This window comes from Tiliqua scincoides, chromosome 6 (assembly GCF_035046505.1).
Source record: "Tiliqua scincoides isolate rTilSci1 chromosome 6, rTilSci1.hap2, whole genome shotgun sequence".
Classification (NCBI taxonomy): domain Eukaryota; kingdom Metazoa; phylum Chordata; class Lepidosauria; order Squamata; family Scincidae; genus Tiliqua; species Tiliqua scincoides.
The window spans coordinates 8,058,574-8,082,372 of record NC_089826.1 but is presented as its reverse complement, the minus strand read 5'-3'; the positions used below and the strand labels follow the sequence as shown (position 1 = coordinate 8,082,372).

The 23,799-nt window shown below is 46.8% G+C and overlaps 1 protein-coding gene and 1 pseudogene across 2 annotated transcripts in view; both read right to left on the bottom strand.

The window, feature by feature from the left end:
• SEPTIN11 (septin 11) overlaps positions 1-23,799 on the bottom strand; it is a 91,298-nt gene that overhangs the window by 6,480 nt on the left and 61,019 nt on the right. The window contains exons 6-10 of one of the 2 annotated variants that reach the window (XM_066632249.1): positions 19,549-19,645; positions 18,297-18,465; positions 12,976-13,108; positions 11,726-11,913; positions 4,823-4,916 (exon numbers count right to left, since the gene is read on the bottom strand). In XM_066632249.1, coding sequence (XP_066488346.1) covers positions 4,901-4,916; positions 11,726-11,913; positions 12,976-13,108; positions 18,297-18,465; positions 19,549-19,645 — 603 coding nt within the window. In that variant the 3' untranslated portion in view covers positions 4,823-4,900. Of the gene's footprint in view, positions 1-4,822; positions 4,917-11,725; positions 11,914-12,975; positions 13,109-18,296; positions 18,466-19,548; positions 19,646-23,799 lie in introns of those variants that run through there. The other variant, XM_066632248.1, reaches the window with a different exon arrangement.
• On the bottom strand, positions 19,195-19,311 carry LOC136656162 (5S ribosomal RNA; annotated as a pseudogene).

Below are 23,799 nucleotides of genomic sequence, written 5' to 3'. Positions count from 1 at the left end.
TTCTTGGGGTTGCCCAATATTTATTTTTGCCACTCCCCATTTTAGACACCTTGAACAGCTTTTTAGTCTTCTAAGGGCGCAATCCTAACCCCTTAGGTCGGTGCTTTTCAGCACTGGCATAGCAGTGCCAATGGGACATGTGCTGCATCCTGCAGTTGGGTGTCACTCACGGTGGCCTCCTCAAAGTGAGGGAATGTTTGTTCCCTTACCTCAGAGCTGCACTGCCCTTATGTCAGTGGAAATCACTGACATAAGGGGTTAGGATTGCGCCCTAAAAGTCACAAATCAGCCCAGATGGCTTTTCTGACTGCCTAATCAATAAAGCCCAATTCACAGTCCAGCAGAAGTCAGTGTGACATTATTTAAGCTTGTCCCTATGGAATATTTCCTATAAACCAGCTCCTAGGTAGTGACAACTGTTATTCCCCATTTCAGGTTGAAATGGTTCATACCATTTCATTTCTGGTATGATACAGCTTCCTGTATCTCACAGCGGCCCACCAAATGCCCCAGGGAGCACACCAGACAACAAGAGACCTCCATCCTGGTGCCCTCCCTTGCATTGGCATTCTGGTGCATTCAGGCACCTGAAAAATTTAGCGCTTTACACCCCCTCCAGCCTATGTCACTGGCATTCACCATGTGGAGTCATTCAAAAGAAACAGGCTAGTTTAGACCTTTACTGGGGCAGGCGAGGAGACCAATGTGAAGGGGTGGGAAACCACCACAAACACATCATAACTGGGCAGGGTCTCCACCGGAGCCCCCAAGTGGAGCACACATATCATAGTCACTTGCAGCTGTTGATCGGCCACAGAGGATTTGCATTGAAGGGTTAGTAACCCTTTTTTTTGGTTTCAACTTTTGTGGGCTTAGTTGCAAGACTAAGGGGGAGGATGACTTTACCACCCTCCTGTTTCTTTGGATTTCTCATCAGATGGAGATACGTGGCCAAGGTCTCCATGCCGGCTGGTGGCAGGCCACGTAAGAGTGGTTTGCCAAGCAGTCACATGCACGCAGTTAACATTTGATAAGGTGTCATCTCTACTCACCCCACATCTGAAATTAAATGTCACCATTTGACCATATCTTGGAAGGCACTTGGGCATCTCCCAGAAGGGATCTCTAAACTAATCAGGAACGACACACACATGAAGCTGTGACAAAAGCCCAAGGAAAAAATATCAGACGTACACAGACATGGCCGGTGCAAGCATAGCACACAAGCATTCAAGCTTCGGGAAACTTGAGTACGGATTTGCACAATCGGAGGAAGTAGCGCATGGTCAGGAAACTGGCTCCTTCTGTCCAAGGCCTAGGGAATTTAGGGTAAGCTGCTTGGATCTCGGGTTGACACTGCCCCTTCTTCCAGTTTCCATACGCCATGTTGGCAGGTCACAGCCATCTCATCCTCTCCCTAAGAACCACGTTTAGCCCACGTGCAAAGTCAAAGCGGCCCAGAGATGGGCCTTTCAGTTAACACTGGTGCAGTTCAGAGTGTGACAAAGAAAATGAAAAAAAAATTCCACCTTAGTGGTTTGGCAGGAGCAAGCAAGGTTGGAACCTGAAAGGCAGGCAGGAGAATGACTTGTGTGGTAAGTGTAATTTCAAAAAAAGGGTTTTAGAAGGCAAGAAACAGGAGGTTATCTAGCCAGGAGAAGAGGGAAAGTTGGCAGTGTAACAACAGAAGCAGCGCTATAGCCAGAGGGAAGCGACATGCTAAGTACTGCAGGTATGTGCCTTGTGAACGGCCCCTCCCACTTCTGTCGGAACCACTGGCAATGGCAACGCTCATTTGAGCAATGTGCAGCACGTGCAATACTTATGTTGCTGCCCCCCTCTGGCTACGCTACTGAGCAGAAGGGACTGCAATCCGAAAGTCAGAGAGTAAACACAGGTCACCGCCTCTTGGAATGTATCAGAAAGGAAAAGATTCTGCCCAGAAAGGGACGTCACAGAAAACTATAAGTGCTCTAGTTAGTTTCCTAGTCATTTTTAAAAAGACAAAAAAAAAGGAGGTCTTGCATATGTGAAAATTCATTTGCCTTGCCTGGAAAATACCATCTGCAAGCAAAAGAAAAGTTAGAAGCAATACCGATGAGACACCTGTCCTTTTCTCTCACCTTCCTATATTAACAGCAGCAGGCAGCTTTTAAAATGGTTTAACTGTCATGGCTCCCTATCCCATAAAGAAATCTGAGGAATAGTTTTAACAGTGGTGCTGAAACTTCTGTAAGAAAACACCTACTTGCCTGACCAGCTACAGCTCCCAAGGTTCCCTGGGAGGGGTGGAAGCTCGGATAATCATATCAATATAATGAACACGTCAGCAAGGAGGGAGCAACAATTCTTCTGAAGGTCATTGCAGTGGCAAGACAAATCCTTTCTGCTACTGCTCCATGTTTGGCCCCAGCTTGTCACACAAAATGGGATGGGCTATACAGGAGCTATCACCTTAGTTATTAGTTTGGCAGCTCGGATATCACTGCAACCCATCAAAACAGGAATATCCTTTTCATGGACAGTCAGGGTGAGGCAAGGAGTTCACCTTCAGTTAACCCCTGCACAACCCCGCAAAGAATCACAGCCCCCAACACTGTCACCTTCTACGTCTCAATTTTTGTTTTTTATATCCCAAGAGTCAAGATCTTATCTTTCAGGGCAACAAGGTCACTTTGTATATGCACATACACACACCCCTATCATATACACTCAACAGGGAACTTCAACCAATCCTGTCTCTTTGGTGAGTGTAACTATATGAGTGTGTATTTCTAAACAGTCTTAGTCAATGTCACACTTTGCACACTTAACACACACACAGCTTAGCTGCACTTCTAAAATTGTGCAAAGAGCTCTTCCTGCAGTTACCTAGGATCCTAGCCTGGCAATACATACTTCATTCAGTCAGCCCAGAGTTTCCCAAACTGTGAGTTGTGAGCCCACTTAAAGTGGGTTGCAGCCTAGGCTCTCCCACCAGCTTTCTTCAGGTTTTGCTCCAAATTGGAGCCATTTCAGAAGTTGAATTACTCACCAGGAGGACGGGGAGGTATTTTCTGGGTTGCACCAGGCTGGCGACCTATTCTACTGCCCTCTGCGTGTCTCAGAATGGCCTGCCAAGGCCAGTAGAGTGAGTTACTGGCCTGGTGTGACCCAGAAGAGGCCCTTCCACCCTCCTGGTGAGTCATTCCTGCATCATGACCCACCACAGAAGACAAGGTGGGTTATGACGCTGAGAAGTTTAGGAACCGCTATACCGTTTCCCAACTGTCCAAGTCCCAGCTGATCCAGGTTTTTAACAGCAATCCCAAAGCCCTGGCCCAGTCAAACTTTCATCACTGATCAGCTGTGAACCACTGCTGGACAAATAGAGTCTGAGAGCTGACCTTGTGGAACAGGAGAATCTTGGTTGCCTCTTTGCCATAGCTCAACCCTTCCCCACTTTGATAACACTCGAACAAGGGAAATCATGTAGGAGCGATGATGTCATGGCTAGTTCCTACATCAGCATTGCAATATTAAGGATTGGAGTTGTTATATACTGGTAGGGAAACTAAAAGCTGAATTTTTATTCCAAGCTACTATTCCTGTGTGGACTTAGTCTGAAATGGGTAGGACTGTGTATTTCCTTATGTGAAGACTAATAACAAAAATTATTGTCATTCATAAAACTGAGCTTGAAGGGCATGGATTTCATGGCTCCATTTCAGAATATGTGGATCACTTATTCCTTTGATAATTCCTGGTCTTTGAGAAGCACATTAGTATTTCAGAGATGTATTTACTGGGCTCCTTGGTGTTCCCATGGCTTCTTAAAGTAAAAAATGCTTAGGGTAGAAAATTCTCCCATCAATCAAGAATTTGCAGCTGTAGAATGGATACATGCAATATTTCTTGTTATGTCCTTTAAGCAGAGAAGCTTGGTTAAAAAGGAATCAAAGCCTCTGAGTTAAGTTAGAAGGTGCAGAACAAAGCGAAAACATCCAGGAAGATGCAGAGGTTGCTGTGCAAGTGGAAAGTCAAGCAAAGTCAATTCATAGCATGCAAAATCTCCTCCGCTACCCAGCTTCCTAAACTTACACACTGATTCAAGGAGAATCCCTGTTCTGAGAAGAACTGGTGGACTTAGAACACAACACGCCTGGTTTTCCACCCAAAGATAAGATCTTCTCTCAAAATTCTACAGGTGTTCTTTACTAAAAAGGCGGTCCCACGGGATTATGTAGATTGTTACTATAGTGGGGGCAAAGAAAACACAATGCAACCCTCTGGGAGCAAGTAGAGTTCCAGTTCTTTGATGCTCTACATGCAAATTTGCTTTAGAGGGTCCATTAACTATCTGGAAATGGTGAAGCCACAGCTGATAGGAAGGAAGCAGAACAGAGCAGTGTGTGTGTGTGTGTGTGTGTGTGTGTGTGTGCGCGCGTGCATGTGTGTAAAAAGAGGCCTTCTGGAGGCCTTCTGGGGGCATGAAAACATCACTTCCAGTTTCTCGGGAAAACTGGAAGTGATGTTTTCACACCCTTCGGAGACCTCCGGACACTTCGGGTGGGGGGGCTGCATTTTGCAGTCCTGGCCCCAGCTGGCACAGGGGCTAGGATTGCTACTGGTGTAAACAAGAGCCATGTGAATACACTTGCAATCTAGCCCTTGCTCCAATTTCAGAGATTTAAGTTCTCCTGAGAAGCCAGGACAAGAATATTCCAATAAAGCCCAAGGCTAAAGAATCACCCACCCACCCAACCCAACTAATATGGGGTTATATTCAGAATTTGTGTTTAGAAGAATTTGAGTTTAGAAGAAAAAAAATATGTATATATATATATATATATATAAGATGACTGAAACACATTACTGCAAAAGCAGGTGAATGCAGGAACATCCTTTCACTTGGCAGGCTTTATGTGAAGCTTGAACTGCAAATTAAAAAACAAAAATAAAAACAAAAATGTTAGAAATAATAGCAAATCAAAAAGAGGGGAAAATTCAAAAGAAGAAACAATGGGAAAAGGTGAGCAAGCCGAAAACAGCTTCCTGCTTGTGGCTAGAAGCTCATGCAAAAGGATTATTATGAGACGAGAAGGAATGAGAAACCATCCCTTCAGGTTCGCAATCCATGCTAATTCTCATTGCACTAAAGTGGGAAACTGAGTAGCAAAGACACAGCACATCAACCAAAGTGCCCCGTCTTTTCACATGTAGGAGCTTTGCCCAACCAAAGGAGTTGGAAGCTCCAAGCCTTCGTGCCGAGGCAGACCACTGATCTAGGCCAGACCTGTCTGCACTGGCTGGCAGCAACTTTTCAGGGTCTCAGGCAGAGAAGAACCTTTCCCAGGGCTTTTACTGAAGATCTTTCTAAACAGGGGATGCCAGGGATTGACCTTCAAAACTTCTGCATGAAACTGCAGTGCGCTGGTACACTTCCACTTGTACTCTTGTGTGCAGTTCTTCCTCTGAGTCTAGAGGGGTTTGCTACACCCCACCCCCCCAACCACAAACCCTGACCAAGCTCCTAGTGTGCTGCCATGAAACTTAGAAGTGTGTACTTCTGGTTTCATTACAGGGACAGTTAATTTGCACTGCCCATATGTGAAAAGGGGGGGAAAGCGCACACAGGTTGGCGCCCTCTGGTGGAATAAATAAGAAAGCCACAGAAAGCAGCAAGTGTTCATGCATTGCCTTGACAGGCTGGGATGCAAAGATTTCATTGCAGATTCATTGAGGACCAGTTCATTGGCAAGTCGCTAACCTGGTGTAACAATTCTGCATGCTTTGTACCTAAGAATATCTGATTTGCAGGCACAGAGCCCAGACAAAAACTGTGGGCAACTTACACCAACTGAACACTATACGGTGAATAGTGCCAATACAGTGGACAAGCAAATACATGGCTCAGAATTAACAAAACTAAATGGGCTGATTTCTTTGTGAGTTGATCCACTTCGGTCATTACAATCTCTCTGCTAACAATACTATCCCTTCCTCAAGTCAGAAACACTTTGCACGAACTCCAGCGCCTGGGGAGTCTTCTGCAGCATTCAGGCTGCTTCTGGACAGCCAAAGAATAATCGGGCAATTTGAAACTCTTGGTTTCAACACTAAGCATTAAAAACCCACAGAGGAGTATTTTACGTGAAACGCTCTACTACGCTTTGAACTGCCAACACAAATGTTTACATTGCAGCCAAACTGAGGTGCTTCTGCACTTGGCCCAGGTCTCAGCTGACCAACAGGCTCATCTAGCCTTTTCCTACAGGAACCAGTCAGGTTCATCTCAGAACCTCACCAACCAAGCCCCAACATCCTTCCAGTGCTGCAATTTCCAACCTCAGTCCCTGCTGAACTAGGATTACAGTTCATACCCTGCAATGTATCCCTGCATCCTCACCTCCAAGACAAATACCACATTCTGTACCTGTTGTAACTGACACATCCTATAGCTACTGACCAGTCACTCCCTAACCTATATACATAGGAACACCAAGAGGTACAACCTATATCCTGCCCTTTCTTTAGGGCAGTGGTTCTCAAACTTTGAGGGAGCTTCACTCCCTCAGTAAGTTCTTGTAGGGGAGGGGGCTAAGGCAGTGATGTGATCCCCAGGATCGTGTGGCTACGGGGGTTGAGGGGGGGTGCTTTGCACTTACTTTCAGAAGGCAGGGCTGCAGCAGGCTACAGGAGGTGCGGGGAGCCCTGCACAGTGCTCCCCGAGGCTTGGAACAGTCACCAAAAGTGGGTGCAAGCCCCCCCGCCCCCCCTAGTGACACAATCCTGGGGACTGCATCGCTGCCTCCCTCCCCTTTCCCCACCCCTTAAAGAGATGGGGGAAGCATTACATGAACTGGTGGGTCACAACCCACCAGTTTGACAACCACGGCTTTCGAGGATTCCAGAAGTCCATGCCAGGTTCTTGGAGAGTGGGACAACGTGTGGTTCTTAGAGCCTGTTGCAACTTCTCCAACTTAATGGGATTTTGGGGAGGATACATGTGCTGGTACACTTCCACTTGTACTCTGGTGTGCAGCTCTTCTCCTGCAGCACTTGCAGGAGGTGTGGGGAGCACAGCACAGACCTCTGCAGGGCTCCCCGATGCTTAGAACGTTGAAACAAAGCAGGCAGAAAGCACTTCCTCTTTGTATTTGCAACTAGGAAATAGTTTGCACCTTCTTTTTTCAATGTTCTAAGCATCAGGGAGCCCTGCGGAGGGCTGCGCTGCACTCCCCACACCTCCTGCAACGTCCTGCAGCCACCTGTAAGTAAAAGCACCCCCCCCCCTTAGCAATGCGATCCTGGGGATTGTGTCACTGCCCTCACTCCCTCCCCTGCAAAGACTTATCCTGGCAGTAAAACTCCCAGGAAGTTTGAGAACCATTAGTCTATATACTTGAGAATTGGCCTCATTGCAAGCAGTCCTCCTTAATATATTGTATGTGCAAATCCTGTGGGTGACTGTTAGATAATAACAGGTGCAATGACAGAACACAGCCAGTAGGGGGAACTCCAGTCATAGAAAACAGATAATACACATGACAAAAGACTTTATGATCCTACAGTACCATTAACATAACCTTGAGAATCTCATCTTCCCTTTCCTGTTTTTATCCCTTAGTCACACTTCTAGCTCTTCTGGCCAGGGGAGGAAGGAGAGGGAGGAATCCTGGAATGTGCCAAGAGTGTTTGGTACAATCATATACTCCAATGATCTTTTATTTTCCAAGCACAGTACCCAGTATCTGCCTTTTGGGGATCCCTCCGAAAAAGAAATGCTTGGACAGAGATGCTAAGAGCTGCCATTTCTTCAGGTTTCATCCCATTCCCCAACCCAGGGGTTGGAACCCTAAATCTCTGAAGGGGTAAATGCACTTTCTTCCCCTGCTGCCCTTCCCAAAGCCCCAATTCTTTGAAAGGCTAGATCTGGAAGGAGGAAGAGCCATGCACAACATAGATATATATGAAAATATGTTTAATTTGCACAATGTGTTCTGATTAGACAAGAGAGGCTCTCTTAGTGCATACACACCTCCCTATTGAATCTCTCGTCAATGAGTAAAAGGTAGTTAAGACATCCATTTGGGGTTGCAAATCTGAAAGGCAAGTCAGATTTCTATTGGTTTTTTGTTTTGTTTTTATTTACTGGCACATCTCTCAAGCGCCTACAAACTACAAACAAGCTTCACTGAGAATCAATAGCGGTGGGTTTTGTTTGGAAAGAAAGTGCTGCCTGATAATATACATATATTATTACAAATGATCAGGAATCGTGATTCTACAGAGCAAAGGGAGGCAAACGGCTTCATGCTAGCCAAGGTTCAGTCTCAAAAATACCTCTCAATGCCACCAAAGCTCAGCCCTAGAAGATGCTGCTATAATAGCAGAAAACTACTTCCGAGCATATCCAGAGCGATTTCCCTTCCTCACTGGAAAACCACAATCAGCCCCATGTACCTGGGATTAGAAAAACAGCATCCAAGCTCACCAAAATGATCCCAAGTTAGTTTGAACTTTTAGAAACTGAACATTAACAGACAACTAAAAATGGGTCACATAACTCAGGACGAAGAGATTTGTCCTGTACAATCCCCATTGAAATGACTGGGAGCTGCCCAGGAAGCACATGATGTTCTCAGGCAGCTGCTGGTCTTTCTGTGGGCTTTGCACAGGAGAACTTCCTGATGGATTGTGTCCCATGCTTCTTAACAGCTCCACAACAAAGTGCGCCCCTGTGGTACCGCACTTCACGAGGAAGCCATGGGATCCAGGGCTGTGTTGCACTAGACCAAATGAGCCTATATTTGTCAGCAAATATTGAGAATAATTTCTATTGAGCTGACATTTCTCCAGTTAAAACATTCTCCTGTTTTAAAACTGAAGTTTTTATTTGCAAATTCAATTGAATTTGGAAACAGATTTCCTCAACCATGTCAACCAATCACAACGGTGAATCTAAACAGGTACAATTTCACAGGCAAAAAATAAGAGTTCTTCCATGTAAAGATTGCTTCATAAAATAACATTCTGCTTAAAAAAAATCCTTCATTTCTAAAAAACAAAGTCTACACACCGATTCTTCTCCCCTCCCCACCCCCAACACGCCCTTTCGAAAAAAGTAGGACAAGAAGCAAAAGTGATCAAGACCCTCTTCTCTTTTCATCAACTGCGAAAGACAACTTCATTTAGGAGACACATTAGTGTGTTCATAGCAAATGCAGCAAAATGTCTTGTGGTACCAGTTTACACTCATTGGGGCATAAGCTTTTGTGCGCACCAGCCGATGCTCAAGTGTTGTCCTCTGGGGGCACATGCAGAGATCTCTCATAGAAATGCGATAGTCCTATTGCCCTCCCTCAGCTGTCCCAGCATTTTTTACCCTATTGTTTACAGCCTCTTCCACCTCCTCTCAATGTAGTTACTATTTCGTTTTAACCCTGCCCTTTCTCCAAGATGCTCAGGGCAGTGTACATGGCTCTCTCCCTCCCATTTAATCATCACAACAACCCTGTGAGGTAGGTTAGACTGAGAGAGAGCGACCGGATCAAAAAGAGTTTTATAGCTGAGGAGGATTTGAACTCCAGTCTCTCCCATCCTCATCTAACCATAACTTTCCAACATATAACTGCCAACATAGGACACCATGTCACGTATCTAAATGGACTCTACCCCATGAAAGCCTACGCCACAATGTATTTCTTGGTCTTAAGGATGCCACAAGACTCTTTACCCTTCTAGTTATAACACAGACCAAGCACAGCCAACAAAGAAAGGAAGGGAGGTGGAATGGCTATGAAGACACCCTTTGGAGATAACTTCTGTTCCACCAGATGTTTTGGGTGATCAGCACTCTGAACCAGAGTGCTGATCACCTGCAAGAAGACAGGTTTAGAGGAGTAATCCCTGTTCTGATGGCTGTGAGCCCAGATTAACTAGCTTCTTCAGCACTTCTTGAACAAGGTAATTCCTGTTTCACTTTTACTTTGTGACCAACACTGTTCATTGTAGCCACAGTGGCACACAGCAGGTAACGCTCAGTTTACATTTTTCATGGCACGAGCTTTCTCCTGCTAGCAATAGCATAGTTAGAGGGGCTACACAGTACTAAGTTTTGCAGGTGCCTAAACACACCCTGCAAGGGGCCCCTCCTCACCCCTTTAGTGCCATTCCCAGTAGCAAGAGCAAAAGAGGTGATCACCTTCTCTCCCAGTGATGAGCTTCTCTGGGGCAATTAGCTAGACACTTTGGAAACAGTTGGTGGCTAGCAGGCTCGCATACAATCCTATGCAATGAAAATTGAATTAGAGAAGTGCGAGTACAATACTGTTAAGTCAGCTGGCTGGGTGGCCAGCCATGCTCTCCGAGGCTCTTTACATGTTCAGTTGACCTCAGTGGTCACTTGCACTTCAGTCATGGTTGCCATGTTTCTTTCGGGCACTGCACATGCAGTGTAATTTGCACAGGAAAATGTGGCAATCTGGGTTGGAGCCCTGGAAGCCATCAAAATGAGCAGAGAATGGTCTCAGTGACAATGAGGAGGGAAAGGGTTGGCTTGGCAGTCACACTATGGACCTGTGCACACTTACTATGAAAAAGAAGGCCAAGCCTGCTATGGTTATCTCTTTCTCGGAGAAGAACCAGGCAACGAGTATGCTTCAAAAGGCCACTATACAAAAGCTGCCCTGGCATGTCCTCTGGTCTCTCTTGAAACCCTTGGGAGATTCATGCTCAGCGTCCCACATATGCACAACACTCCTATGGCTGGCGATAGGAACACATCAGCTTTTCCTCCACTTCCACAGCCAATCATGGCCAAGCCTTGATTGCCAAGGTCTGGAACTGTCTCACTGCACTTGGTCACAACACTAAGTTTTTCCAACAGGGACCAGAATGCAAGAGCAGAATTCCCAACACTATTTGGCAGTTTGCGCTAGCTTAAGATATTGAATTGGCACCACATAGAATACATTCACAACATAACTAAAGATACAACTTGTAGTAACAGCCACCCTTCCAAAAATTCACAACACTGGCACTGACCAATCTGTGCTGAAAATACTTCTGGCAGAAACAAATAAAATACTTGCTGGGGTGTCAATTATGGTTAACGCTCCATCCCCTAGTCCAGGAGTAATTTTTCGCCCCTTCTCCTTAACCACCATTAAGGTAAATTTGGGGAGGCTCTCAAATTTTTGGAACTCAGAGGCCCAATTTCAATCCCTTAACCACAGTTAATGCTCAAGGTACTGTTTGTGTCTGCACAACCCATCTCACCTTAGATTCTGCAAACAAGAAGCACAGGCCTTTAAAGCATCCCTGAGGAGGTGAGGGAGAACTTAAGAGACCACAACAGATTTGGCTTCAAGAATAAAAGTCCATGACTATCGCAAAATTGGTTCAGCCAATTCCTGGCTGGCTCACCCCTCACTCCCCACTTTCCTACTGCTCTTGCTTCTCTTATCAAACAAGTCAGCTTTACAAAATAGTATTTAGGTACCCTCTGTATAAAAAAATAAAATAAAAGTCATATTCCCCTCCCTGCTGCCCCTTCCGTCTTAGCAAAAATATTTTATTTTATAAAGTCTGGTTTTTTTAAAAAAAAAGTGGGGGGGGGAGGAGGAGGTGGAAAGGCCCAGTTTCCAGTCTGATAATGGGAAGAAGCAAATACAGACATGCAACAAGAAGACAGCACACCGGAACAGAAGCTCAAATGACCTGGCCTGGGACAACCGCTTACTTTTTCTTGTCCTTGTCTTTCTTGGTTTGCTGAGAACCCGCCTGTTGCCCCTGGGACTGTAAGAGCTGGGCTGCGGCTTTTTTCTTTTGGAAGTTGCTTAGCTCCTCCTCGAGTTCATTCTTCTTATCTTCTACCTTTTTCTTCTCTTCTTGGTGAGTCCGCTTTAGGTGGTCAAACTTCTCGTGAAGCTGCCGAAGTAACACAGAGTGAGAGAGAGAGAGAGGATGTGATTTCCTTGCTAGATACCAGAAGTGTACTTACTGGGGGGTGGTATACAGGGGACACTAAGTACTGCAGGAGCCACAATGTGCCATGTAACCGGCCCCTCCCACTCACCATTGGAGCCATACTGGGCAACGACAGCGTGTCAGCGTGTGGTTGGTGTGTGGAACTCCTTGCCACAGGATGTGGTGATGGCGTCTGGCCTGGACGCCTTTAAAAGGGGATTGGACCAGTTTCTGGAGGAAAAATCCATTTCGGGTTACAAGCCATGATGTGCATGAACAACCTCCTGATTTTAGAAATGGGCTATGTCAGAATGCCAGATGCAAAGGAGGGCACCAGAATGAGGTCTCTTGTTATCTGGTGTGCTCCCTGGGGCATTTGGTGGGCCGCTGTGAGATACAGGAAGCTGGACTAGATGGGCCTATGGCCTGATCCAATGGGACTGTTCTTCTGTTCTTATGACAGTTACATGGCACATTGTGGCTCCTGAAATATTTACCGTGGCACCGCACACCCCCGTAGCTACGCTACTATTAGATACAAAAGATTCTAATGCAAAACTGAAGAAGCAGCTCAAAAGGGAAGGACGGAGGAAAGGGACTTTTGGCTCTCTTTGGTTAAGACAGTGTTGAAGCCTCTAGATTGGCCATGCCCAATATCAGTGGCAGAAGCCTGACTGTCTGCACTCACCTGAACAACAGAGCAGTCCCTTCTACCTGCTGCACTTAAACTTCAGCTGACCCAGCTATATCCCAAGTCTCGCCTCCAGCTTCAAACTCCTTGCTTCAACCCCCAACCTCACTCTGGAGGTGACGGATTTGCAGGTCTGGATTTGTGTCTAACCAACGCATGGCCCTGCTGATGCTCTTGTACAAAAGGACCCAAATGAAAGGTTTCAAAACCAAGTTGCTAATAAATCCAATTGTGGTTTCCAAACCCCAGAGGCTTCGTTCCCACCCATGAACACAGGGATCATCCCAGACCTGAAACTACCATCACAGTCCCCTTTCCTAGGACCAACTTACATCCTTTTCAGCTTCTTTCAGCTCAGCTTCTTTCTCTTTGACCCGCATAACAAACATTTGCCTCATTTCTTCTTCCTTCTTCTGGAGCTCACCCAGGAATTCGTTCCTCTTGGCTTCATAGGTCTCTTGGAGACTTGTGAAAGAAATGGCAAAAAAGGGACGGGGAGGAGAAAAAAAGAGAACCAAACCTCAATTAAATACCAAGAGAGACCAATATCCACGTAAGAAGGGAGGAAAATCCTGTTAAGGGCGCAATCCTAACCCCTTATATCAGGACTTTCCAGCACTGGCATAGCCGTGCCAATGGGACATGTGCTTCATCCTGCAGTTGGGTGTCACTCACGGAGGCCTCCTCAATGTAAGGGAATGTTTGTTCCCTTACCTCGGAGCTGCATTGCCCTTAAGTCAATGCTGGAAAGCACTGACATAAGGGGTTAGGATTGCACCTTATAACACTTAAGTCTTCTTCATACCAGCAGACTGAGCAGCAATTTGTCTGGTTTTATGACAGTGGCTTAGGAACATCTCTTGTACATTGTAAAACGAGATATGTAAAACAGGGACTGTCCCAATCCTATATGTGTACACCCAAGCCAAGACAGCTGTGGCATGGAAGCACCTCAGCTCAGTCTCCACACAACAACTCTGAAAACGATGCAGAAAAGTCTTAGGAAGGAAACAAGACCCAACAGCGATATTTCTCTGTGGTGACAACCACGCCTTTCTCTCATGGCCTCCACAAACCAGAACAAGCAATTCTCCCCACGCCACACACCAACCCTGCTTTGGTTTTTTTAGAAATACACTCAAATGTCACAGACAGCTGCTTGCTGTCTGGCAATTATAAACCAGAGACGCCAAGGAGCTTGCTGAAGTTTCCCTGCTCCTTGGGAAGTCCCTTATTTCATTTGCCACATCCTTCCCCGAGTAAACGGTTTGACGCCACCTCTTTCCCGGGCTGGTTTCAGAGTTTACGGAACACTGACGACTCCCTGTCAGAAAGGAATGCAGGCCTGCTGGAGAAGCCAGGCTGGTTTGAGGAGGCGAAGCCTGCAGTGCTGCTTTTAAGAGAATGACAGCCTAGTCCTAGTCACTCTTCCCTGGGAGTACGCCCCATTGATTAAGTAAGCCCCCACTGAATCCGAGTAATTGTTCATAGGATTGGGCTGTGAATCTGAAAAAAAGAAATGCAAGATTTTTCTACCTTGCTACTCAAGACACTGAGGAAACAGTCCTCAGTAAAGTAACTGGGGAGCAGGAATGAGGAACCAAGTTACACAGGCTAAAACTGAAGTAGCCTCAGTTAACGTAAAGCCCTTGTTTCTCCATAGCAGCTTTGATTCTGTGTGTTGTGGGTATCCACATGTCCCCAATGCTTGGCTGGCAACCTTCAGTCTTGAAAGACTACGGTATAAGCCTACAGTACCCAGTATTCCCAAGCGGTCTCCCATCCAAGTACTAACCAAGCCTGACCCTGCTTAGCTTCCGAGATCATGGTATAAGCCTACAGCACCAGGTATACCCAGGCAGTCTCCCATCCAAGTACTAACCAGGCCTGACCCTGCTTAGCTTCCGAGATCATGGTATAAGCCTACAGCACCTGGTATTCCCAGGCGGTCTCCCATCCAAGTACTAACCAGGCCTGACCCTGCTTAGCTTCTGAGATCATGGTATAAGCCTACAGCACCCGGTATTCCCAGGCAGTCTCCCATCCAAGTACTAACCAGGCCCGACCCTGCTTAGCTTCCGAGATCAGACAAGATTGGGCATGTGCAGGGTAACAGTTGCTGCTCCAAGCTCAGAGAATTTGCTGGAGCTCCTTCGTTGTGAGCAAGAGGAGCACAAAGCCAAATCCCCAGAAATGAAGCATAAATGCATTCATTTCTTATGGCGACGTACCTGTCTAGCTCATTGTGCCATTTGCATTCCCAGGAAATAGCGTAAACATCCTTTTACCTAATTAAAAACTTCATTGTAGGATCAGTGTTGGAAAATTTAATGTCCGTAAGGCGCCGATTAGGCACTAACTGACTTAGCAGCAGTTAAACAGGAACCAGGCTTTGGCTCTGGACCATGTTGGCCAAGCACAACTTGGCAGGCTGTGAAGGCAACCAGCTGAGCCACATGGCTGGGGAGAAAAACAGGACAGGGTAGGTGGGGAATGAGAACCCAACATCATCTGTCACTTGCTGCTACACAACGCTGGCAAAGGAACCAAAAGGGTGCTTGGGCAGATTCGGCTAAGGAGCCATCATAATCAGAGGACAGGGTTTGACGGAGGCGGCACCTAAACAACTGGTAGTATACCTGGTAAGATCAGGGGTGTAGCTAGAGGGGGTGCAAAGCACTAAGTTTTGCAGGGAGCCTCACTGCAGCGTGCAAGTGGCCCCTCCGCCTTTGAAGCCATTCTGGGCAGGGGGAGCAAAATGGAGCTGCATGGGTGCAAGTGACCCTGGTCCATGGGTGCAAGTGACCCTGGGCAGCACGGCTAGGGGGACGACGCTGCCACAATGGAAACATTCGCCTCCGTTTTGGCCCCCCTGCCCAGATCGGCTGCAAAGGGGAGCCGAGAGGCCGCTTGCAGGCTGTGGTGAGGCTCCCTGCAAAACTTAGTGCTTTGCATTCCCCTCTAGCTATGCCACTGGGTGGATTTCAGAAGCTTGTGGGACTTCAGTGCCTCACCCTCATTCCATGCCCAACAAGAGTGTTAATAACCCATATTAAATTTTTCTTGGACCTAAAGAAGCCACTGTACATACAGGGTATCATGTGCTCTGCTTGCATAGCTAACAAATCTTCGTCTTCTTCCCCGCTTTCCAGTCTTTCCGGCATTGCAGAAAAACAACACAGGCCAACATACATTTTGCTTCCTTAAACGTTACACCAATCAGTGGGTATATTTGGGGTGCTGATTCCAAAAATGGCATCCTTTCTGCCCTAACAGATCTAGTTTTAGAGCTATGGCATAGCCTCTTTAGTGAATGGTTCAAGCAGCTTCCTCATGAGGAAGCCTACACCATGGCTCCACAATATCTCCAAAACTAGACGTGATAGGGCAAAACGGATGACATTTTTGGAATCAGCACCCCAAATTCATATCAAACCACCATAAAATTTGGGAAAAAACTTTTCTGACCCTCAATTTTGTAGGCCTGTGTAATCAGTTCAAGCATAGACTGCCAATCAGTGGGAACAAACATGTGAGCAGGTCATTAGCACATGAATCCTGCTGCCATTGGCAAGAACAGGGTATTTATTGCCCTCAGAAAAGAATGAGGAAGTGCCCACTCTTTTCAGCTGTCGGGATACATGCAGATATAGGATAGGAAGTCTGCCAGAGGATGACTGGAAGTGCAGGAGGAGGGGTAGTGCAGCTTTTGCCACAGAGAAAACCCTGGATTGCCGTGAATGTGTGGTTGCAAATCCCACATGAGTTGAAGCTCATGGATGTATTTACCCAACGAAAAGGTGCAAGTTTGATTTGGGCCAAAGAGCAACTGGAAGGTGGATATTTTGAATTTGGGCCACAATACAGAGGATCAGAAGGTTGAACCCTCTCTTGTCACCTGACACATCCAGGCACTGCAGAGAATTTTCTCAGTTCCAGCCACGGAGTAATGCTAACTACTGATGTCCTCTAGTTTTCCTAAAAGCATACCTGGATTATTAAAGCTTGACTTGGTTCCTCCAAGTCAGAGGATCAGAAGGTTGAACCCTCTCTTGTCACCTGACACATCCAGGCACTGCAGAAAATTTTCTCAGTTCCAGCCACAGAGTAATGCTAACTACTGAGGTCCTCTAGTTTGCCTAAAAGCATCCCTGGATTATTAAAGCTTGACTTGGTTCCTCCAAGTCAGAGGATCAGAAGGTTGAACCCTCTCTTGTCACCTGACACATCCAGGCACTGCAGAGAATTTTCTCAGTTCCAGCCACGGAGTAATGCTAACTACTGAGGTCCTCTAGTTTGCCTAAAAGCATCCCTGGATTATTAAAGCTTGACTTGGTTCCTCCAAGTCAGAGGATCAGAAGGTTGAACCCTCTCTTGTCACCTGACACATCCAGGCACTGCAGAGAATTTTCTCAGTTCCAGCCACAGAGTAATGCTAACTACTGAGGTCCTCTAGTTTTCCTAAAAGCATACCTGGATTATTAAAGCTTGACTTGGTTCCTCCAAGTCAGAGGATCAGAAGGTTGAACCCTCTCTTGTCACCTGACACATCCAGGCACTGCAGAGAATTTTCTCAGTTCCAGCCACGGAGTAATGCTAACTACTGAGGTCCTCTAGTTTTCCTAAAAGCATACCTGGATTATTAAAGCTTGACTTGGTTCCTCCAAGTCAGAGGATCAGAAGGTTGAACCCTCTCTTGTCACCTGACACATCCAGGCACTGCAGAGAATTTTCTCAGTTCCAGCCACGGAGTAATGCTAACTACTGAGGTCCTCTAGTTTGCCTAAAAGCATCCCTGGATTATTAAAGCTTGACTTGATTCCTCCAAGTCAGAGGATCAGAAGGTTGAACCCTCTCTTGTCACCTGACACATCCAGGCACTGCAGAGAATTTTCTCAGTTCCAGCCACGGAGTAATGCTAACTACTGATGTCCTCTAGTTTTCCTAAAAGCATACCTGGATTATTAAAGCTTGACTTGGTTCCTCCAAGTCAGAGGATCAGAAGGTTGAACCCTCTCTTGTCACCTGACACATCGAGGCAATGCAAAGAATTTTCTCAGTTCCAGCCACGGAGTAATGCTAACTATTGATGTCCTCTAGTTTGCCTAAAAGCATCCCTGGATTATTAAAGCTTGACTTGGTTCCTCCACTAGCACTCAGGATGTGAACCCTGGGAGTGCAACATCAATCAATATTGATACAGTATGTTCCAAAGCTCTTCAGAGTGCTTCATGTACGTTATCTTGTTACAATCCTCGCAATGTCCTCGAAAGATTGATGTTCTCAAACCAAATGTTGCAGACAGGAGGACTGGGTGACTTACTAAAGCTGCCTAGTGAATCTTTGGCACAGGTAAAATTCAAACTAAGACTCCCTTTGTAGCATAATCTCTCTGCGGCTATGCTGCACCACCTCTTAGGATAGATCCTTACAGGATAGTGTCTTTATCCATAGAAATGAACATACCAGGTCAAACTATTCACCTGTTTGGCTCCAACCAGCAGCAGTTTGCCAAGGTTTCAGATGTTTCCTCTCCACCTGGAAAAGCTAAGGACTGAATTTGGGGCCTTGGTTTCCCGAGGACCCCTCCAGGAACACGCCAAGCTTTTCGCACCTGTTGCTTCCGCAGGCGGCTCACCTGCCCCTTTCCTACCTGAATGGTTTGCTGTCGGGGTCGGTGTCCTTGAATCCCATTTCTTCCAGCTTGCAGCGGCGATACAGCTCGTAGTGCCGGCTGTGAGTCTGCTCCCTCAGGTCCTCCATGTTCACTCGGATCAGCATCTCGCGAAGCTTCACAAAGTCACAGTGGTTTTCATTTTCAACTGCAAAGTGAAAAGGGGTGGGGAGAAGGGTGTATAAGAAAGAAAGGGCTCCTCCAGAACCGAAAGCAAGGACTGGATGGAAACCTGCCCTGTTCCAACGGAACCTGAGTTGACATGCATGGGATTACGCTGCAAGTTCCCTTTCTGCTGAAAGCCCAATTTCACTTGGAAGAATACTGCGTTATTAATAGCTACAACATGACAAACATTTATGTATTACCCTCCCATCATTCTAAGGGTTCGTATCAGAGTTCTATGCCAAGGTAACAGCAATAAGGATTTTCAGGCCCAGCCACATTGACCAGTGCTTGAGGCCACACTTGAATTCCGCCCACCCCCCGGAAGTCTAGAGCAGCCGTCTCTGAACTGGAGACCGCTGTGCACCAAAAACAGCCTTCCCAGCATAGAGGGGGTAAGTGAGGGCAAACGTGGGCACGATATGGAGATGGCCAACGGGAGCTGCCTGGACCCAGCTGCCACCCAAAGCCACGAGCATTTGCACAGCACTTTCTGAGTGTGCAAAGAGCTTCACGTGAATTACCCTGCTGTGGTCCTGACAACATCCCCATGAGGTGACTTACAGCCCAATTCTATCCATGTCTGGTTGGTTGGCAACCCTCAGTCTCGAAAGACTATGGTATAAGCCTACAGCACCCGGTATTCCCAGGCGGTCTCCCATCCAAGTACTAACCAGGCCTGACCCTGCTTAGCTTCCGAGATCATGGTATAAGCCTACAGCACCCGGTATTCCCAGGCGGTCTCCCATCCAAGTACTAACCAGGCCTGACCCTGCTTAGTTTCCGAGATCAGACGAGATCGGGCATGTGCAGGGTAATTCCCATTAAATTCAATTGGACCTACTCTACTAATCGGATGTGAGCGTATATAGGACTGCAACTTTTGTGTTGCGCACCTGTGGCAACTCTTTGGAAACCCACCCACCACCTTGACGCTCTTTGCTTCTCTTTTTCTTGGACTCAAAGGAGCTGCTTGACAGCATCCACTCAGTACCATTTTACGCAATGACCCAGTTCCCCTGGGCCGGTACAAAAGAACACACAGGCTCCTTCCCTGTTGACGTACCCTGCACAACTCCCCACGGGTACTGCCGGGCTTTGGCCATCTTATTGCCAATCTTCACTTCTTCAGTGCTGCCAACCACAGCAAAGGGAAGGTGGACCTAGATACAAAGCACAGAGAGAAACATCAGGGGTGCCCTCTGTTGTTTTGCCAGACATATTTTCCTTCACAAAAAGAGCACTATTTCATAGCAACTGTGCTGGCGCTGGCAGAGTCGAAGTTATTCAAGCACTCCTGGAATAGGGCTGAAGCCTCTGAAATCAACAACAGCAAGTGTCAGATTTAAACAGCTGCTTTCCCCAGAAATTTATTACAGCCTTTATGTGTGTTAATATTTGAAGGCAATGAGCTATAGCTCATTGTTCACCATCTCCCGTGCTTGACACAGGCAGGGGTAAAGAGACTACGAATAGCACTTAGATGTTCACCAGCAATCTTGGGGACTAGATACGTCTTCGATCATTGGCCATGCTCTGCTTGCTTTACTCTGTAAATGGCACACATGGGGAAGAGGGGCAATCCAGATTGGGATCATGGCAAGGGCAGGGGAACTGCAACTTTCTCCCCTCCATGATCACAGGCTAGATCAGGCCCATGCATGTGCTCTCGAATGGGAGATTCTCAAGCATTTTTTAAAAAGCCACTGTTGCCTGAATCTTCCACCTCGTGTTCGAATCCCAGCTTTGATGTACGAGTGAAATTCAGTAGCAGCCAATTGGGAGTACGGCCCTCTCGGCCATGGTGCCAATGTTGTAGACTGCCCTTTTTTTTTTTTTCTTACCGTGGTTGTTTTAATATTGTTAGCTGCTTTGGAGTTCTCGCTTTTAGTGAATTGATGATGACAGTAAAATCATGAGGGATTTACAAGCCATGATGTGTATGCGCAACCTCCTGATTTTAGAAATGGGCTATGTCAGAATGCCAAGGGAGGGCACCAGGATGCAGGTCTCTTGTTGTCTTGTGTGCTCCCTGGGGCATTTGGTGGGCCGCTGTGAGATGCAGGAAGCTGGACTAGATGGGCCAATGGCCTGATCCAGTGGGGCTGTTCTTATGTTCTTAACTACAATTCCCAGGAGGCCTTGCAGGTCTTGTTGTTATCTGGTGTGCTCCCTGGGGCATTTGGTGGGCCGCTGTAAGATACAGGAAGCTGTATCTTCCCATAGGATGGGCCTATGGCCTGATCCAGTGGGGCTGTTCTTATGTTCATTGAAATATCTCTATTCTATCAAAAGTTATAGCAAAAAAAAAAAACAACCCTTTGGAGACACACCAACAATCAGGTCGTGACCCACCAGTGGGTCTCAGCCGACAGTTTGGGAACCACTGACCCAGCAGAATAAGGGGGCCAAGTCAGAACGCCAGATGCAAGGGAGGGCACCAGGATGAGGTCTCTTATTATCTGGTGTGCTCCCTGGGGCATTTGGTGGGGCCGCTGTGAGATACAGGAAGCTGGACTAGATGGGCCTATGGCCTGATCCAGTAGGGCTGTTCTTATGTTCTTATGATACAAATTATTAACACACACCACAGAACAGGACCTTAAGAACACACAAATCCTCCAGGTTTCACATTAGTTGGACGGACTTGACTTCTTAAGAGGGCTGAGCAACACCTCCAGGTGAGACAGTAATGAACAGCCTGATGGAACTGTCAACTGCCCTGGGAAAGGATCTTCCGTGGAAGAAAATGACTCAGAGCCAGCTCATCAGACCCTGCCTGCTTCTTCCTTATACTGTGTGCCCTGACTTGGGCAGTAACCTATTGACGACCCAGAGCAAGAGCAAATTTGGACCTTTCCAAGTGTCCAAAGAGCAGGAGAGGGTGAAGGAAGGAAGTCAAGCTGCCACTGAACTCCCCACCCATCATTATTAGCTTTCACTAACAGAGGAAGGAAAAGGTGGTGTGATGCTAAGAATCAGGCAGCCAGGCAGCATTCCAAAGCTCCCAAACCAGACAGCCAATGAGTCCTTGGAGGGAGCTTTACATTCACAAACACTCAACATTATTTGAATGGGCAGTTATTTGGAGTGACAGGGAGAGCCATGCTCTCTGCGCATGCACACATACATCCTACAGGTAGGGAGAAAGCATTCTTTCCTTAAGAACATAAGAACAACCCCACTGGATCAGGCCATCGGCCCACCTAGTCCAGCTTCCTGTATCTCACAGCGGCCCACCAAATGCCCCAGGGAGCACACCAGATAACAAGAGACCTCATCCTGGTGCCCTCCCTTGAAACTTAGGGCCAAACTACACAGGATAATCAGTCTGCCATTCAGGGACAGCCTTAAAGCCAGACACATCTCCTTTTTTGATAAGAAGTAACCAGAGGGAGACATGATCCTGCTCAGAATTGCAGGGCTGCAGGGATGTCAGCTCAGTGTAGACAGCTCTGAGCAAGATGGGCCAAGGATCTGACTCATTTAGGAGGCAGCTCTATAGGTTCATCAGTGGGTCTGCAAGCCATGGGTTTCAGTCTGGTTTGCTCAGCCCAACTATGGTTGAACAGAACATGAACAGACAAGCCAGTACAGAAGTGGTAGCTTTGTCTGAGGAGGCAGCTGCACCGCAGGAATTGGACGCCCAGCAAAAAAAAAAAGTGGCAAGCAGCTCAGAACTGTGGTTCGCCTACACATCATTAAGCTCCAGCCATGGTTGGATTTCTGAACGACAGAGAGCACAAGCCATGTTTTAGCATGTCATCTGAACTGAATCAAGGGTCCATTTCAGATGAATTAGCTTACATTTGCATGTCCCTGATCAGCAGCCTGTTTTGCCAGAGAGCAACTTGGAGGAGAAAATATGGGCTGGGAGGCCACAACCACACCACAAGCCCACGCTTCCTCCCAGTGTCCTGCTGTTCCATGCCATTATAACAGCTGCTGCTCCTTCTTCCTCCACTTTCTGCCTTGGGGTCATCAATTAAGACAGTGTTCTTCAACCTGTGGGTCGTGACCCCCAAAGGGGTCGCGAAGCCTCATGGGAGGGGGGTTGCAACAACCTTTTAAAGCCTATGCAAGAGACGGCTTGGATCCAATCCAATCATGGTATTGCCTTATCAAAAGTGAGTTCTTGATATAATCCTGCACAGCCTCTTCTCACTGTCTTGTTCCACAGTTCCTAAGGCTGGTCTTGCTCAAGCTGGTACCTCACAGGGTTGTTGTGAAGACCCAAGAGGATCAAGTCCCAGGGGGAGGGTGAAATAAGAGGTGGTTCCCCAGTCTCATTATTTATTGGGGTTGTGGCATGAAAAAGGTTGAAGACTACTGAAGGGGTTAGATTTCACTGTCCAGAAGGTTGAATTGTCCTAGCTGCTGACTCTTATTACAAGTGAATGATTTTTTAAAGAGTAATAATTATTGAACTTTCAGCTACATCGTTTTTCCTCCTCTTACATGCGCGCGCGCGTACACACACACACACACACACACACACACACACACACACACACACACACACACACACACACACACACACCACAGAGACAGGAATGGAGCACTCACTTCCTAAGCTCCAACTTAAAACCTCAGTACCACACTGGCGTTTTTGGAATTTACCAGAAAACAGCAGCTGAACTTTTGCCTAAAAAAGAAGCGCTGAACCCACATGCAGGATATTATGTGCATAAAAGCCAGAGCCAAGAGGAAACAGGGCCTGCCTGTCTGTCCCTCAGGAGTCATCCAGGTGCTGTTTACATGACACAGTGTGCAACTCTGGTATGCGTCTTGGGAAAAGGCCGTGCCCAGTTTGGGGCACGGAGCCGACGGGTGGAGAGCCTCTCAGTTGCCTGCTGTGGGACAGCTGAAAAGCCAACACTGCTCTCTGTATATAAACTAGGGTGTGAAAGAGGAATACCTGGGGTAGTTTGGCCATCTGTAACATGCATCCAAAGATAGTGTCTTAATTAGTTCGTCAAGTGGTTGGAAAGATTTTGCCACACAACAGGGGTGGATGGTTGGTAAAACAGACATTGATGTGCACCCATCTGAGCAGAGAATCAGGAAGGTTATCGCTTCTTAGATTAATTTTGCAGGGAATAAAGGATGTGGTCTTCTGTCCCCAGTCATTTCCTGGGGGAGAATCTCTCATTGAAAAACAGAAAATAGGTTCAGTATGTTTACATGCAGATGTGCACATGGGCAAAAGTAGAGGTGTTTGTAAATGTTTTCAAATTTTTTTGCATATTTCATTTACCCCCCCCCCCCCCGGAAGAAGTGCAAAAAGCTGTGTTATGCGTTTTCAAAGGGCACAATT